General features: G+C 36.6%; 1 protein-coding gene across 1 annotated transcript in view; it reads right to left on the reverse strand.

The window, feature by feature from the left end:
• Window positions 1-2,303: 2,303 nt before the first annotated feature.
• LOC132559071 (E3 ubiquitin-protein ligase listerin-like) overlaps window positions 2,304-16,332 on the reverse strand; it is a 31,447-nt gene continuing 17,418 nt past the window's right edge. Inside the window, exons 19-32 of the mRNA XM_060223679.1 lie at window positions 15,160-15,264; window positions 12,142-12,284; window positions 11,768-11,921; window positions 8,519-8,663; window positions 7,969-8,173; window positions 7,307-7,538; window positions 6,199-6,270; window positions 5,729-5,915; window positions 5,424-5,580; window positions 5,003-5,132; window positions 4,732-4,819; window positions 4,048-4,242; window positions 3,690-3,857; window positions 2,304-2,865 (exon numbers count right to left, since the gene is read on the reverse strand). Coding sequence (XP_060079662.1) covers window positions 2,806-2,865; window positions 3,690-3,857; window positions 4,048-4,242; window positions 4,732-4,819; window positions 5,003-5,132; window positions 5,424-5,580; window positions 5,729-5,915; window positions 6,199-6,270; window positions 7,307-7,538; window positions 7,969-8,173; window positions 8,519-8,663; window positions 11,768-11,921; window positions 12,142-12,284; window positions 15,160-15,264 — 2,041 coding nt within the window. The 3' untranslated portion in view covers window positions 2,304-2,805. The remainder of the gene's footprint in view (window positions 2,866-3,689; window positions 3,858-4,047; window positions 4,243-4,731; window positions 4,820-5,002; window positions 5,133-5,423; window positions 5,581-5,728; window positions 5,916-6,198; window positions 6,271-7,306; window positions 7,539-7,968; window positions 8,174-8,518; window positions 8,664-11,767; window positions 11,922-12,141; window positions 12,285-15,159; window positions 15,265-16,332) is intronic.

Below are 16,332 nucleotides of genomic sequence, written 5' to 3' on the forward strand. Positions count from 1 at the left end.
GTTTTTTTTTTTTGTCGATTGCAATCAAAAATGCCCAATGCTACATGGAATTAATCCTCATGTCAGAGTGAGTTTTGGGTCCTGAGGTCAAAGGTCAAAGTCACTATTAACATAAATAGACAGTTTCTGCAAAATATCTTCAGATCTGTTTAGGATGATGACACTCAGATTATCTCCATAGCGCCTTAACAAGAAGTGCTAACTCCTAGTTGTTTTTCATGTTCAGAGGTCAAGGTCAGCATTACTCTATATGGAAATTCCAATATACAGCAAAATAATCTGTGTGTAAAGAAATAATTAATGATACAGTGAACAATATCAATATTAATCTCGAGTTTAGAGTGCGACACAATGCAGGCCCTTCCTAATGTATGTCATTACTCTGATTTTTTTTACTAACTGTGGCTGGCTTCATGCCAACAACCTACCAGTAAAATATAATTCTAGAAATTTTTGTTTCTGTAACCTAGAATTTGAGGTCCGATAATTCCTTTTGCAAAATTTGTCTGGCTTGATGTCGAGAACTTCCAGCTGAATGACCAAAGACTTTTGGTTACTCGCTTATTTGAAGTCTTTTGAATGATGGTTTTATCAACTCACCTGAACCAAAGGGCCAAGTGAGCTTATGCTGTGGTGCAATGTCTGTCATACATCAGTTCATGGATGAGGCCTGACAAAGTTTGCAAAAAAGAAATTCTGACCCAAATTCAAGGTCACAGGAGTTTTAACTGACTTCTTCTGATTCAACAAAGTGCTTAGGATCATAATACCAACACAGACATGACCTCGACCAAAAGTTGAGGTCACAAGTGCCAACTTTTTAAAACTTTCAACAGGTTTCTTTGAATTAATCAAAAGATCTTGGATCAGGATTACCAATAGATACCTTGCAAATGTTATCTGCTACAGAATAGCAAGCAATTATTATTCAGCCTTCCACTGCCTGAAAATGATGATATCAAACAAGACCAAGAGCTTCCACTGAGCGATTCTGATGCAGAACTGCTTCTTGAATGGTTCCATTGATACATAAGAAGGGTTACAACACTCTCTGTGACAATTAAAAAATGGCTGCTGCCCAGTTCAAAGCAAAGCCAGAGATGAACACAGGACTTATTATAGATGTGTTTCTTCCTTTGAACGATTATTTAACTTTATCCATTAGACAACTTCATGTAATGGTAGACTTGGGTTTGTTCAAAATATTAAAACTAAACTGAAAGCTCAATCCGAACTGCTTTATACCTGATTTCCTGTTCAGTGTTTTCAATGTTTGGAAGATTTCCTGCCCACTTTTGTTTCATAATGTTGATATTGTGTCCAGAGATTTGCTCTATCACTTTTCAACCCATTTCTTTGAAAACTTAGGAGGCTTTAATACTAAGACAAAAAGCTATGTTTCCTTACATGGAAATTTATTTTGATTTTTGAAGGAGTTGTTGCCCTTTGATTTTCTAGCATAGTAGATTTTTCTGTTTTTCACCAATATCTCTGAAACTTGGTAGGCTGCATAATCATTGTGTTTTAATTAATGGCATTGTGACTTTACAATTTTGGGAATATTTATGGCAGATGGTTTCTACAACAATTATCTTACTGATATCTCCTCCCTCAGTTTTCAACTAATTTCTTTGAAACTTTGCAGGTTTTAAATGACAATAGTATATAAAACTTGTTTCATTTCCCCTGGAATCCTTCTGAACAAATTTGGTCATATTACCTTAATCCCATTAGAACAATGATATGTAAGTGATTTATCTTTTACTCTTGTAAGGCTCTGTCCATCAGACTCCAGGGGGATCAGACACACCATCTATATAAAACTCTCTTGTAAGGCTCTGTCCATCAGACTCCAGGGGGATCAGACACACCATCTATATAAAACTCTCTTGTAAGGCTCTGTCCATCAGACTCCAGGGGGATCAGACACACCATCTATATAAAACTCTCTTGTAAGGCTCTGTCCATCAGACTCCAGGGGGATCAGACACACCATCTATATAAAACTCTCTTGTAAGGCTCTGTCCATCAGACTCCAGGGGGATCAGACACACCATCTATATAAAACTCTCTTGTAAGGCTCTGTCCATCAGACTCCAGGGGGATCAGACACACCATCTATATAAAACTCTCTTGTAAGGCTCTGTCCATCAGACTCCAGGGGGATCAGACACACCATCTATATAAAACTGAGTTCCCTCATCCAATGATGCTTCCGCCCAAATTTAAACAAATTCCTATCAGATAGGAGCTGAGTAAAGGACAAAGGGATGTTGGGCTAAAAAAGATGCAATTAAGCCGAGTGAGTAGAGAATAAGACTTTATTTCACATTTGTTAAGATGCATCAGAACTTGTCAAGTTTTTTTGGTAACCACTTCTCTATCACAGTCATTTCTGAATTGAGTAGTAATACTAAGGCCCCCTAATACAGTTGCTGCTTCCATATGTCTGATTGGGGTAAAATGTAGCTTTCCAGTTTGATGTCATACAAATAATAACTACCATTAATTGAGACTGATTCACACAGAAATTCTGCAGAAGTTTCTACAGTTATCAATGCTGTATATCTGTGCTCGCTATTTTCTCCCAGACTGAACAAGTTGAATGATTTTAAACAGGAACATGGTGGCATGTTTTGTAGCCAGATGTAAATTGCTACAGTAACAGAGGTCATCTACTACCGCAGCAGAGGTCAAACAGATGATCAATCTACTGATTATTTCAGCACTCAAGTCATTGTTATCATCTTTTGTTTAAAACACTGTCTTCATGAACTGGCCTGGAGTAATGTTTTGAGAATTTCATCAGAATAGGTTTCGACACAGTGGACAGGTGGAGTTGTGACTCGTCTGGAACCATTTATACTGTGAAATAAAACATCAGCTTTATTAAAAATCCCACACAAATTTCAAGGTTTTATAAGAATCAAAATATGAAAAATCCCACACAAATTTCAAGGTTTTACAAGAATTAAGATAATATCAAAAATCCCACACAAATTTCAAGGTTTTACAAGAATTAAGATAATATCAAAAATCCCACACAAATTTCAAGGTTTTACAAGAATTAAGATAATATCAAAAATCCCACACAAATTTCAAGGTTTTACAAGAATTAAGATAATATCAAAAATCCCACACAAATTTCAAGGTTTTATAAGAATCAAAATATTAAAAATCCCACACAAATTTCAAGGTTTTACAAGAATTAAGATAATATCAAAAATCCCACACAAATTTCAAGGTTTTACAAGAATTAAGATAATATTAAAAATCCCACACAAATTTCAAGGTTTTACAAGAATTAAGATAATATTAAAAATCCCACACAAATTTCAAGGTTTTACAAGAATTAAGATAATATCAAAAATCCCACACAAATTTCAAGGTTTTACAAGAATTAAGATAATATCAAAAATCCCACACAAATTTCAAGGTTTTACAAGAATTAAGATAATATTAAAAATCCCACACAAATTTCAAGGTTTTATAAGAATCAAAATATTAAAAATCCCACACAAATTTCAAGATTTTATAAGAACTAAAATAAAATCTACAAATCTAAATGAGCTAAAATAGAATTCTGTATGTGTAAATTAACCACAATGCTTTGTAGACTGAGATATAATGACTAATATGTAAGTTAGTGAAGACTTTGTGGTCTGTTACTTGATGATCAGTACACTTACTAGGCAAGCTGAATGGAATTTTTTCTTGCAGGTTTTACATTGAAGTCGTGGTAGCTGATAGTTTGTGCCGTGCAGGACGGAGAAACAGATCATACAATCATCAACACCTTCAAATCTCTTATCAACATTCCGCTTCCAAATCCTCAGACCATCAAACAGACTTCCATTCTGTACAACACAGACATAGTTTTAAGCTTGTGAGAAATAGATAAAACCAACAGCTCTAAAGAAAAATGTTTTTTCTTACATATGTGAGCTGGAGTAAGGGCTTATTTCCCTGGTACTGTAGAAATAGTGTTTTCCTTATATATATATTGTGTATATTCTGTAATATAATGTACAACGAGAGCAAGTTTACCTGATACTGAAGAAATATCTTGAGTTGTAACAACCACTTCTCCCACTGTGCTGCCGACACACCCACTCGTTTTTCACTGTGAACCTCAATGCTGCCCATAGGATAGTTCTGAGGAAGGGAGATAACCATTTCTGTGCTGACTTCTTCAAGTGCGTAGGTCACAATTACCTCCCTTGTTGTTGGGCGTGTTCGTATCTGTTGGAGAAAGGACATGATTTACCTTCACATTAGAAGATGGATGATGATACAAGATAAGATTTATCATAATTAAAACATGCTGATATTTCAGTAGTCTTCTCTCAAATCTTAAACCCAACAAGTCAAATATTTATTCTGGCTCAGAAGCAATACTTTTATAACAAATGGTACATTATAAAGAATTTTCTTTCAGAAATGATGAAATACTGTGTTCACTGAAAAAAATCACTTATCTCTGAGATCCCTAGCCTCTACCAAGTCCAGTCATCAGGACAGATCTCTCCTCAGTCCATATTAGAATAGAACAGATAGACCTTTTTCACTTGTGAAAAGCTCTCTTGCTAGCCTGGTGGCTAGAACAGTTACACCTTCTTCACCTGTGAGAATACCTCTCCCTCATCCAGGTTAAAACTCCTATCTTTACTATTTCAACTTAGTGGTTTACCATATTTGGAAAATAGAAATTTTCTTACACTTTGTACTTACTGTTATGTAGTCCAGCTTCTGGTCACTCCTACTGATGGAGCGGATTTCAGCTGTACATAACAGCTGACTGACATTCTTACTCGTAAATCTGAAATCAGGAAACCGAGTTGAAACCAGAGATGTAGATGTCATACATTACAATTCTTAGTTAGGGTGAAATATTTGTGACAGAAAGCAATAAATTCTCTTCCAAACATAAATAAGATGACAGATTTCAAAAGATCTCTGTGTGTTTCAAAAGTTTTACAGAATACCTGTCTTCTTCACTTACCTGTCAACATAGGCTGAAGTTTTGCGGTCCTGGTCAAGCCACCACTGGCGAGCCATGGCTGGCATGGTCTGTAATGAGTCCTTATACACCCAGCTACTCACATGCTGAATCTCTAAGACACTTGGCTCATCTGGATAATAACATCACAGTGTAAACACCCAGCTACTCACATGCTGAATCTCTAAGAGAATTGTGTAATGTAAATTTAGTTATACAACAGTGTATCTCTCCACAGAAGTTGCTAGAATAATGACAATGGCCTTGTATGTGTCATAGAAAAAAAATTAAAATGTGTCAGAGAAGTGAGCTTTAAGTACAAGACAAAACATCAAATCAAATTAAGTTGATTACCCAATCAGAAGTTATTCAAGAGTCATAACAGTGTAAATCTACTCTGTGTCACTTGTAGGACAAAATGTACCTGTAACTCTTAATGTAGGGGTGACTTCGAAAACAGTTCCAGACTGACCATCTCCGTTGACCATGGGGGTTTTCACTGGCATCAGACAGAAGAGATACCTCATCAGCTGAACAATGAGACCAGTGTCTTTGAAGTGACTGGCGTATTCCTGTCTCAACTGTGTAAATAAAACAAACTCAAATTATAAAATATAGAAAAATATAGAATAGTTTCCACAACAGGATTTTATAAGTACCTACCTCAGCAGGGCAGCTGACGAAGAGATTAAAAAATAGTTTCCACAACAGGACATTATAAATACCTACCTCAGCAGGGCAGCTGATGAAGAGATTGAGCAATAGTTTCCATGCCAAGAGGTAGGCTAGTGTGAACTGATACTCGTCCGTGTAGGGAGCTAACTCCACATTGGCGTCTACCTTTTCCTCCCCTAACAATATCTCCATGGCAACATTGCATTTTGACAAGACCTTCATCAGGGCAGCTGGGGGGCTTCTGAGAGGGGCAAAAAAACAAATTTTAATATCACTCAAGGATATGAACTTTATCATGCTAGGTGATGACTTTCAGAAAGAAAACATTTTGATAACATGGTAGGATATGTTTTTCATCATGGTAAATGAGGGTACATGACGAAAGACATGTACAGCTGAAATTTTCCAAAATGACGTTTATCAGTGTAACAGGGGCTCCTGTGGGGCAGATACATTACAGGAGAGTGGGATAGCCCAAGCTTTCCTTGGAAGGAGACAGACGATGACCCTTTGTCAATATTTACCTATTGGTGTCTTCTCTGTCATCTTCTGGAACTTTCACATCTTTATCATATTGTGGGAACTCTGGCATCACACTGAAAACATAACAAGATAATGTAATATCTAGTGATAGAAAATCAGTATTAAGAAACATATGTTAATGTCACTTTGTAAGGAAATGGAATCCTGTTATCTGGGCAGCACAGACCTACCTTGTGAGGAGATGGAATCCTGTTATCTGGGCAGCACAGACCTACCTTGTGAGGAGATGGCATCCTGTTATCTGGGCAGCACAGACTTACCTTGTGAGGAGATGGAATCCTGTTATCTGGGCAGCCCAGACTTACCTTGTGAGGAGATGGCATCCTGTTATCTGGACAGCCCAGACTTACCTTGTGAGGAGATGGCATCCTGTTATCTGGACAGCCCAGACTTACCTTGTGAGGAGATGGAATCCTTTTATCTGGAAAGCACAGACTTACCTTGTGAGGAGATGAAATCCTGTTATCTGGACAGCCCAGACTTACCTTGTGAGGAGATGGCATCCTGTTATCTGGGCAGCCCAGACTTACCTTGTGAGGAGATGGCATCCTGTTATCTGGACAGCCCAGACTTACCTTGTGAGGAGATGGAATCCTTTTATCTGGACAGCACAGACTTACCTTGTGAGGAGATGGAATCCTGTTATCTGGGCAGCCCAGACCTACCTTGTAAGGAGATGGCATCCTGTTATCTGGGCAGCACAGACTTACCTTGTGAGGAGATGGAATCCTGTTATCTGGGCAGCCCAGACTTACCTTGTGAGGAGATGGCATCCTTGTGAGGAGATGGCATCCTGTTATCTGGACAGCACAGACTTACCTTGTGAGGAGATGGAATCCTTTTATCTGGACAGCACAGACTTACCTTGTGAGGAGATGGAATCCTTTTATCTGGACAGCACAGACTTACCTTGTGAGGAGATGGATTCCTTTTATCTGGACAGCCCAGACTTACCTTGTGAGGAGATGGAATCCTTTTATCTGGACAGCACAGACTTACCTTGTGAGGAGATGGAATCCTTTTATCTGGACAGCCCAGACTTACCTTGTGAGGAGATGGAATCCTTTTATCTGGACAGCACAGACTTACCTTGTGAGGAGATGGAATCCAGTGATCTGGACAGCCCTGTCCTTATGAGTCAGTAGTGGACAAAAATGATTCATCAGTGTTTGTAGACCATCAGGCAGTGGTGATGACTCCCCAGCTATCAACAGGGGAGGTAACTGGTGATTAAGGACCTGTTGTTTAGGACACAGGGACAGACAGGATCCCATGGCTTGCAGTAACACATGATGAGATCTCTCTTTTGTTTTCTCTTCACCTATCAGACATGTGAATTTACCTCAACATATACCCACGGTAACAAATAAATACATTGATACATCATTTATATCTACTGTGACTACAGTGCTGTTGTTTGAGACATTTGACATCAGTGTTGTGTGAGATGTATATTTATCCTTCTGATTGTCTGCAGAAGACCAATAATCTTAACGTCTGAGTTAACAGTAGATATGACAAGACAACATCTGCAGGATTCGTTGGGGAACCTTCCAACAGAAGTTGTCTGGTCATATCTACCATTCACTTTGACAACTGTTTGCAACTGGACTCTGTATTCCATTAGGAATCTATCTCTAAAAGACTACCACAACTTTAAGAAGTTTTTTCTGGAGTCATTTTTTCCTCAAGATTGTAAATCCTTTATTAGTTGACAGGAAATGGAAGCAAGTCTAGAGAGGGAGACAAACCTATAACTTTCACAAATAGTGGTAGCATGGTGCTGTAAGCACTCTCACTGAAGAACTCCTGCCATTCTGTAATGAGGTTCACCGGATATGTCTCCTCTACCGTCTGTAGAGTCAGTGCAACCTGGTGGAGCAGACGACACACTCCCACAGTGTATCTTTGTGTTACACAGGAACTAAGAAGCCCAGTCTTGCTTTCCTCTACACTCTGTAAATATAAAAACATTCCTCTGTGTTATTTCTATAAATGTATTCTTTATTCTCTACTAACATCATTTTTGTTGCAACATTTTGAAATTTTTATGTTTGATACAGAAATACATATACATTTACAATAGATATAAAGCACACTATTCAACACCTGAAAGTCTAAAAAACTCTATTGATAATATTTTCATTTAAAGGTTGATTTGGAGTCCGGAAAAATCCCAAATCAACACCCAAATATCAACCCTCTTCCAATACAATTGACATTCTACAAGTGGGAACATGCTACAAAATCCCTCTACTTCCAAAACACCTCTTATGTAGGGCTTCGTTGTGGCATGTTTACCTGCGCCATAGAGACCATACTACACATGATGAAATCCCACTCTCGATCAGTCAGGTGTTTGTAGAAAAACTTGACCACCAGGGTAAGAAATTTGGCTATCTCTGCATTAACAAGCACCAAACCTGGAGCCTCCTTCCCAAGGTCACTACAAAATAACAGGTAATATCTGATGCAATGCCAATGGTTATCAAAGTAAACACTGAATCTTTGAAACGTGTACTCTCCTAAAACTTACACTGTAATTTCTTTAACTTCCTGCCTCTTCTTAATGTCCAAACTCCATGAACCCACTTTATTAATATTGAAGTATTAGGTATTTGAAACAATCATTTCTCATTGTGTTAAGTATATCTGACATCACTTGCTACACTTTCATATCTTGTATAAGATTAGAAAATATTGGTAAACTTTCCATACAAATGTCAGTCAAATAGAAAATATTGGTAAACTTCTCATACAAGTGACAGTCAAGTAGAAAATATTGGTAAACTTCTCATACAAGTGACAGTCAAGTAAAAAATGTTGGTAAACTTCCCATACAAATGTCAGTCAAGTAGAAAATATTGGTAAACTTCCCATACAAATGTCTTTATTAATATTGAAGTATTAGGTAGTCAAGTAGAAAATATTGGTAAACTTCCCATACAAATGTCAGTCAAGTAGAAAATACTGGTAAACTTCCCATACAAATGTCAGTCAAGTAAAAAATGTTGGTAAACTTCTCATACAAGTGACAGTCAAGTAAAAAATGTTGGTAAACTTCCCATACAAATGTCAGTCAAGTAGAAAATATTGGTAAACTTCCCATACAAATGTCAGTCAAGTAGAAAATATTGGTAAACTTCCCATACAAGTGACAGTCAAGTAGAAAATATTGGTAAACTTTCCATACAAGTGACAGTCAAGTAGAAAATATTGGTAAACTTCCCATACAAGTGACAGTCAAGTAGAAAATATTGGTAAACTTCCATACAATGACAGTCAAGTGAAAATACAGTGACAGTCAAGTAGAAAATATTAGTAAACTTCCCATACAAATGTCAGTCAAGTAGAAAATATTGGTAAACTTCCCATACAAGTGACAGTCAAGTAGAAAATATTGGTAAACTTCCCATACAAATGTCAGTCAAGTAGAAAATATTGGTAAACTTCCCATACAAGTGACAGTCAAGTAGAAAATATTGGTAAACTTCCCATACAAATGTCAGTCAAGTAGAAAATATTGGTAAACTTCCCATACAAGTGACAGTCAAGTAGAAAATATTGGTAAACTTCCCATACAATTGACAGTCAAGTAGAAAATATTGGTAAACTTCCCATACAAATGTCAGTCAAGTAGAAAATATTGGTAAACTTCCCATACAAATGTCAGTCAAGTAGAAAATATTGGTAAACTTCCCATACAAATGTCAGTCAAGTAGAAAATATTGGTAAACTTCCCATACAAATGTCAGACAAGTAGAAAATATTGGTAAACTTCCCATACAAGTGACAGTCAAGTAGAAAATATTGGTAAACTTCCCATACAAATGTCAGTCAAGTAGAAAATATTGGTAAACTTCCCATACAAGTGACAGTCAAGTAGAAAATATTGGTAAACTTCCCATACAAATGTCAGTCAAGTAGAAAATATTGGTAAACTTCCCATACAAATGTCAGTCAAGTAGAAAATATTGGTAAACTTCCCATACAAATGTCAGACAAGTAGAAAATATTGGTAAACTTCCCATACAAATGTCAGACAAGTAGAAAATATTGGTAAACTTCCCATACAAGTGACAGTCAAGTAGAAAATATTGGTAAACCACCCATACAAATGTCAGTCAAGTAGAAAATATTGGTAAACTTCCCATACAAATGTCAGTCAAGTAGAAAATATTGGTAAACTTCCCATACAAGTGACAGTCAAGTAGAATATATTGGTAAACTTCACATACAAACATCAGTCAAGTAGAAAATATTGGTAAACTTCCCAATACAAGTGACAGTCAAGTAGAAAATATTGGTAAACTTCCCATACAAGTGACAGTCAAGTAGAAAATATTGGTAAACTTCCCATACAAACATCAGTCAAGTAGAAAATATTGGTAAACTTTCCATACAAGTGACAGTCAAGTAGAAAATATTGGTAAACTTCCCATACAAGTGACAGTCAAGTAGAAAATATTGGTAAACTTCCCATACAAGTGACAGTCAAGTAGAAAAAATTTGTAAACTTCTCATACAAATGTCAGTCAAGTAGAAAATATTGGTAAACTTCCCATACAAGTGACAGTCAAGTAGAAAATATTGGTAAACTTCCCATACAAGTGACAGTCAAGTAGAATATATTGGTAAACTTCACATACAAACATCAGTCAAGTAGAAAATATTGGTAAACTTCACATACAAACATCAGTCAAGTAGAAAATATTGGTAAACTTCACATACAAACATCAGTCAAGTAGAAAATATTGGTAAACTTCCCAATACAAGTGACAGTCAAGTAGAAAATATTGGTAAACTTCCCATACAAATGATCAGTCAAGTAGAATATATTGGTAAACTTCCCATACAAGTGACAGTCAAGTAGAAAATATTGGTAAACTTCCCATACAAACATCAGTCAAGTAGAAAATATTGGTAAACTTCCCATACAAACATCAGTCAAGTAGAATATATTGGTAAACTTCCCATACAAGTGACAGTCAAGTAGAAAATATTGGTAAACTTCCCATACAAACATCAGTCAAGTAGAATATATTGGTAAACTTCCCATACAAGTGACAGTCAAGTAGAAAATATTGGTAAACTTCCCATACAAACATCAGTCAAGTAGAAAATATTGGTAAACTTCCCATACAAACATCAGTCAAGTAGAATATATTGGTAAACTTCCCATACAAATGTCAGTCAAGTAGAAAATATTGGTAAACTTCCCATACAAACATCAGTCAAGTAGAAAATATTGGTAAACTTCCCATACAAACATCAGTCAAGTAGAATATATTGGTAAACTTCCCATACAAGTGACAGTCAAGTAGAAAATATTGGTAAACTTTCCATACAAATGTCAGTCAAGTAGAAAATATTGGTAAACTTCCCATACAAGTGACAGTCAAGTAGAAAATATTGGTAAACTTTCCATACAAATGTCAGTCAAGTAGAAAATGTTCATCTGAAAGTGAATAAAGTTGTTTCACAGTAGAGTATTTTTCATCTAAAGGTGCATTAAACTTGATGTAATTTTTAACATCTCAGGCCACAAACCTGCCAAACAACAGGAAAGTATCATCTTGGTCCCTCCAGTCCATCAGCTGTCCCAAAGTGCCCTGTACCAGATCGAGACAGGCTGGTACGAGGTTCTCCTCCTTCATCACTCCTGGCAACACACTGGTCACAGCTGCCAGGGCACCAAAGCCACCTGTAGGGTAACAGTCAGGTGTATATCTACTTAACACATTAATTATAAGTGTAATATAAAGGCCAGTAAGGATTCATTAATAAGTGTGAAATACAGACCACTGACCAGTCTGGCATCCTTTTGGCTACATTTTGAATACTGACCAGTAAGGATTCACTAATAAAAGTGCAATTCTGACCATTGATGTGTAAGAAAATCTCAAAAAGAATATGATACTGACCACTGATTAGCCTGACATCCTCCAGGGGACTGCTTACGAGTCTGGCCACCAGGATTTCACAGAGAGTCATAGTGTCAGTGGCTGTTAGGTATCCACACAAGCTCTGTAACAGGTGTACACGCCCGGAGTCCAGCTCCACACACCTAACAATGATAAAACCCTATCTCATCAAAACAGAATCAAATGAAATCATCCATCCGTGTCAAAAAAAAAGCTGTGAAGATTAAATACTCATCACCTAGTAGGCATGAAGGTCTAAGGTGATTGTACAGATACTGTGGTATATTTAGTGGCTGTATAGACACTGTGGTATATTTAGTGGTTGTACAGACACTGTGGTATATTAAGTGGCAGTATAGACACTGAGGTATATTTAGTGGCTGTATAGACACTGTGGTATATTTAGTGGCTGTATAGACACTGTGGTATATTTAGTGGTTGTACAGACACTGTGGTATATTTAGTGGCTGTATAAACACTGTGGTATATTAAGTGGATGTATAGACACTGAGGTATATTTAGTGGCTGTATAGACACTGTGGTATATTTAGTGGCTGTATAGACACTGTGGTATATTTAGTGGTTGTGACACTGTGGTATATTTATATAGACACAGTAGTATATTTAGTGGACACTGAGGTATATTTGTATAGACACTGTGGTATATTTAGTGGCTGTATATTCTGAGGTATATTTAGTGGCTGTATAGACACTGTGGTATATTTAGTAGCTGTACAGACACTGTGGTATATTTAGTAGCTGTATAGACACTGTGGTATATTTAGTGGCTGTATAGACACTGTGGTATATTTAGTGGCTGTATAGACACTGTGGTATATTCAGTGGCTGTATAGACACTGTGGTATATTTAGTGGCTGTATAGACACTGTGGTATATTTAGTGGCTGTATAGACACTGTGGTATATTTAGTGGCTGTATAGACACTGTGGTATATTTAGTGGTTGTATAGACACTGTGGTATATTTAGTGGCTGTATAGACACAGTGGTATATTTAGTGGCTGTATAGACACTGTGGTATATTTAGTGGCTGTATAGACACTGTGGTATATTTAGTGGCTGTATAGACACTGAGGTATATTTAGTGGTTGTATATACAATGTGGTATATTTAGTGGCTGTATAGACACTGTGGTATATTTAGTGGCTGTATAGACACTGTGGTATATTTAGTGGCTGTATAGACACTGTGGTATATTTAGTGGCTGTATAGACACAGTGGTATATTTAGTGGTTGTATAGACACTGTGGTATATTTAGTGGCTGTATAGACACTGAGGTATATTTAGTGGTTGTATAGACACTGTGGTATATTTAGTGGCTGTATAGACACTGTGGTATATTTAGTGGCTGTATAGACACTGTCGTATATGCAGTGGCTGTATAGACTCTGTGGTATATTTAGTGGTTGTACAGACACTGTGGTATATCTAGTGGCTGTATAGACACTGTGGTATATATAGTGGCTGTATAGACACTGTGTTATATTTAGTGGCTGTATAGACACTGTGGCATATTTAGTGGCTGTATAGACACTGTGGTATATATAGTGGTTGTATAGACACTGTGGTATATTTAGTGGCTGTATAGACACTGTGGTATATTTAGTGGTTGTATAGACACTGTGGTATATTTATTGGCTGTATAGACACAGTAGTATATTTAGTGGCTGTATAGACACTGTGGTATATTTAGTGGCTGTATAGACTCTGAGGTATATTTAGTGGCTGTATAGACACTGTCGTATATTAAGTGGCTGTATAGACACTGTGGTATATTTAGTAGCTGTATAGACACTGTGGTATATTTAGTGGCTGTATAGACACTGTGGTATATTTAGTGGCTGTATAGACTCTGAGGTATATTTAGTGGCTGTATAGACACTGTCGTATATTAAGTGGCTGTATAGACACTGTGGTATATTTAGTGGCTGTATAGACTGTGGTATATTTAGTGGCTGTATAGACACTGTGGTATATAGTAGCTTACAGACACTGTGGTATATTTAGTAGCTGTATAGACACTGTGGTATATTTAGTGGCTGTATAGACACTGTGGTATATTTAGTGGCTGTATAGACACTGTGGTATATTTAGTAGCTGTATAGACACTGTGGTATATTTAGTAGCTGTATAGACACTGTGGTATATTTAGTAGCTGTATAGACACTGAGGTATATTTAGTGGCTGTATAGACACTGTGGTATATTTAGTGGTTGTATAGACACTGTGGTATATTTAGTGGCTGTATAGACACTGTGGTATATTTAGTGGTTGTACAGACACAGTCGCATATTTAGTAGCTGTATAGACACAGTAGTATATTTAGTGGTTGTATAGACACTGAGGTATATTTAGTGGCTGTATAGACACTGTGGTATATTTAGTGGCTGTATAGACACTGTGGTATATTTAGTGGCTGTATAGACTCTGAGGTATATTTAGTGGTTGTACAGACACTGTCGTATATTTAGTGGCTGTATAGACACTGTGGTATATTTAGTGGCTGTATAGACACTGTGGTATATTTAGTGGCTGTACAGACACTGTGTTATATTTAGTGGTTGTATAGACTCTGAGGTATATTTAGTGGTTGTACAGACACTGTGGTATATTAAGTGGCTGTATAGACTCTGAGGTATATTTAGTGGCTGTATAGACACTGTGGTATATTTAGTGGTTGTATAGACACTGTGGTATATTAAGTGGCTGTACAGACACAGTTGCATATTTAGTAGCTGTATAGACACTGTGGTATATTTAGTAGCTGTATAGACACTGTGGTATATTTAGTGGCTGTATAGACACTGAGGTATATTTAGTGGCTGTATAGACACTGTGGTATATTTTGTGGCTGTATAGACACAGTGGTATATATAGTGGCTGTATAGACTCTGAGGTATATTTAGTGGTTGTACAGACACTGTGGTATATTAAGTGGCAGCGTGTTTCTTTATCAAGGATTTCATTAACTTCTGTTCTTGCATGGTTGCAAATTTACCTGTCTAGAACTTCCCCGAGGTCTACTGTAAATTGGATGTCATCTGACAGCAGGCCTAACAGATGTTTGAGGGTCCTTCCCCATAGCCATGGTCCTGTCTCACACCTACAATGTAACAATATATTACCATCAGATCTGTCTCACACCTACAATGTAACAATATATTACCATCAGATCTGTCTCACACCTACAATGTAACAATATATTACGATCAGATCTGTCTCACACCTACAATGTAACAATATATTACCATCAGATCTGTCTCACACCTACAATGTAACAATATATTATCTGTCTCACATCAATGATCTGTCTCACACCTACAATGTAACAATATATATCAGATCTGTCTCACACACCTACAATGTAACAATATATTACCATCAGATCTGTCTCACACCTACAATGTAACAATATATTATGATCAGATCTGTCTCACACCTACAATGTAACAATATATTATGATCAGATCTGTCTCACACCTACAATGTAACAATATATTACCATCAGATCTGTCTCACACCTACAATGTAACAATATATTACGATCAGATCTGTCTCACACCTACAATGTAACAATATATTACCATCAGATCTGTCTCACACCTACAATGTAACAATATATTACCATCAGATCTGTCTCACACCTACAATGTAACAATATATTACCATCAGATCTGTCTCACACCTACAATGTAACAATATATTACCATCAGATCTGTCTCACACCTACAATGTAACAATATATTACGATCAGATCTGTCTACAATGTAACAATATATTACCATCAGATCTGTCTCACACCTACAATGTAACAATATATTATGATCAGATCTGTATCAAACCTACAATATAACAATATATTACCATCAGATCTGTCTCACACCTACAATATAACAATATATTACCATCAGATCTGTCTCACACCTACAATATAACAATATATTACCATCAGATCTGCTTACACCTACAATATAACAATATATTACCATCAGATCTGTCTCACACCTACAATGTAACAATATATTACCATCAGATCTGTCTCACACCTACAATGTAACAATATATTACCATCAGATCTGTCTCACACCTACAATGTAACAATATATTACCATCAGATCTGTCTCACACCTACAATGTAACAATATATTACCATCAGATCTGTCTCACACCT

Source organism: Ylistrum balloti, unplaced genomic scaffold (assembly GCF_031769215.1).
Source record: "Ylistrum balloti isolate Yb309-2 unplaced genomic scaffold, AGI_CSIRO_Ybal_v1 Utg370852, whole genome shotgun sequence".
NCBI lineage: Eukaryota > Metazoa > Mollusca > Bivalvia > Pectinida > Pectinidae > Ylistrum > Ylistrum balloti.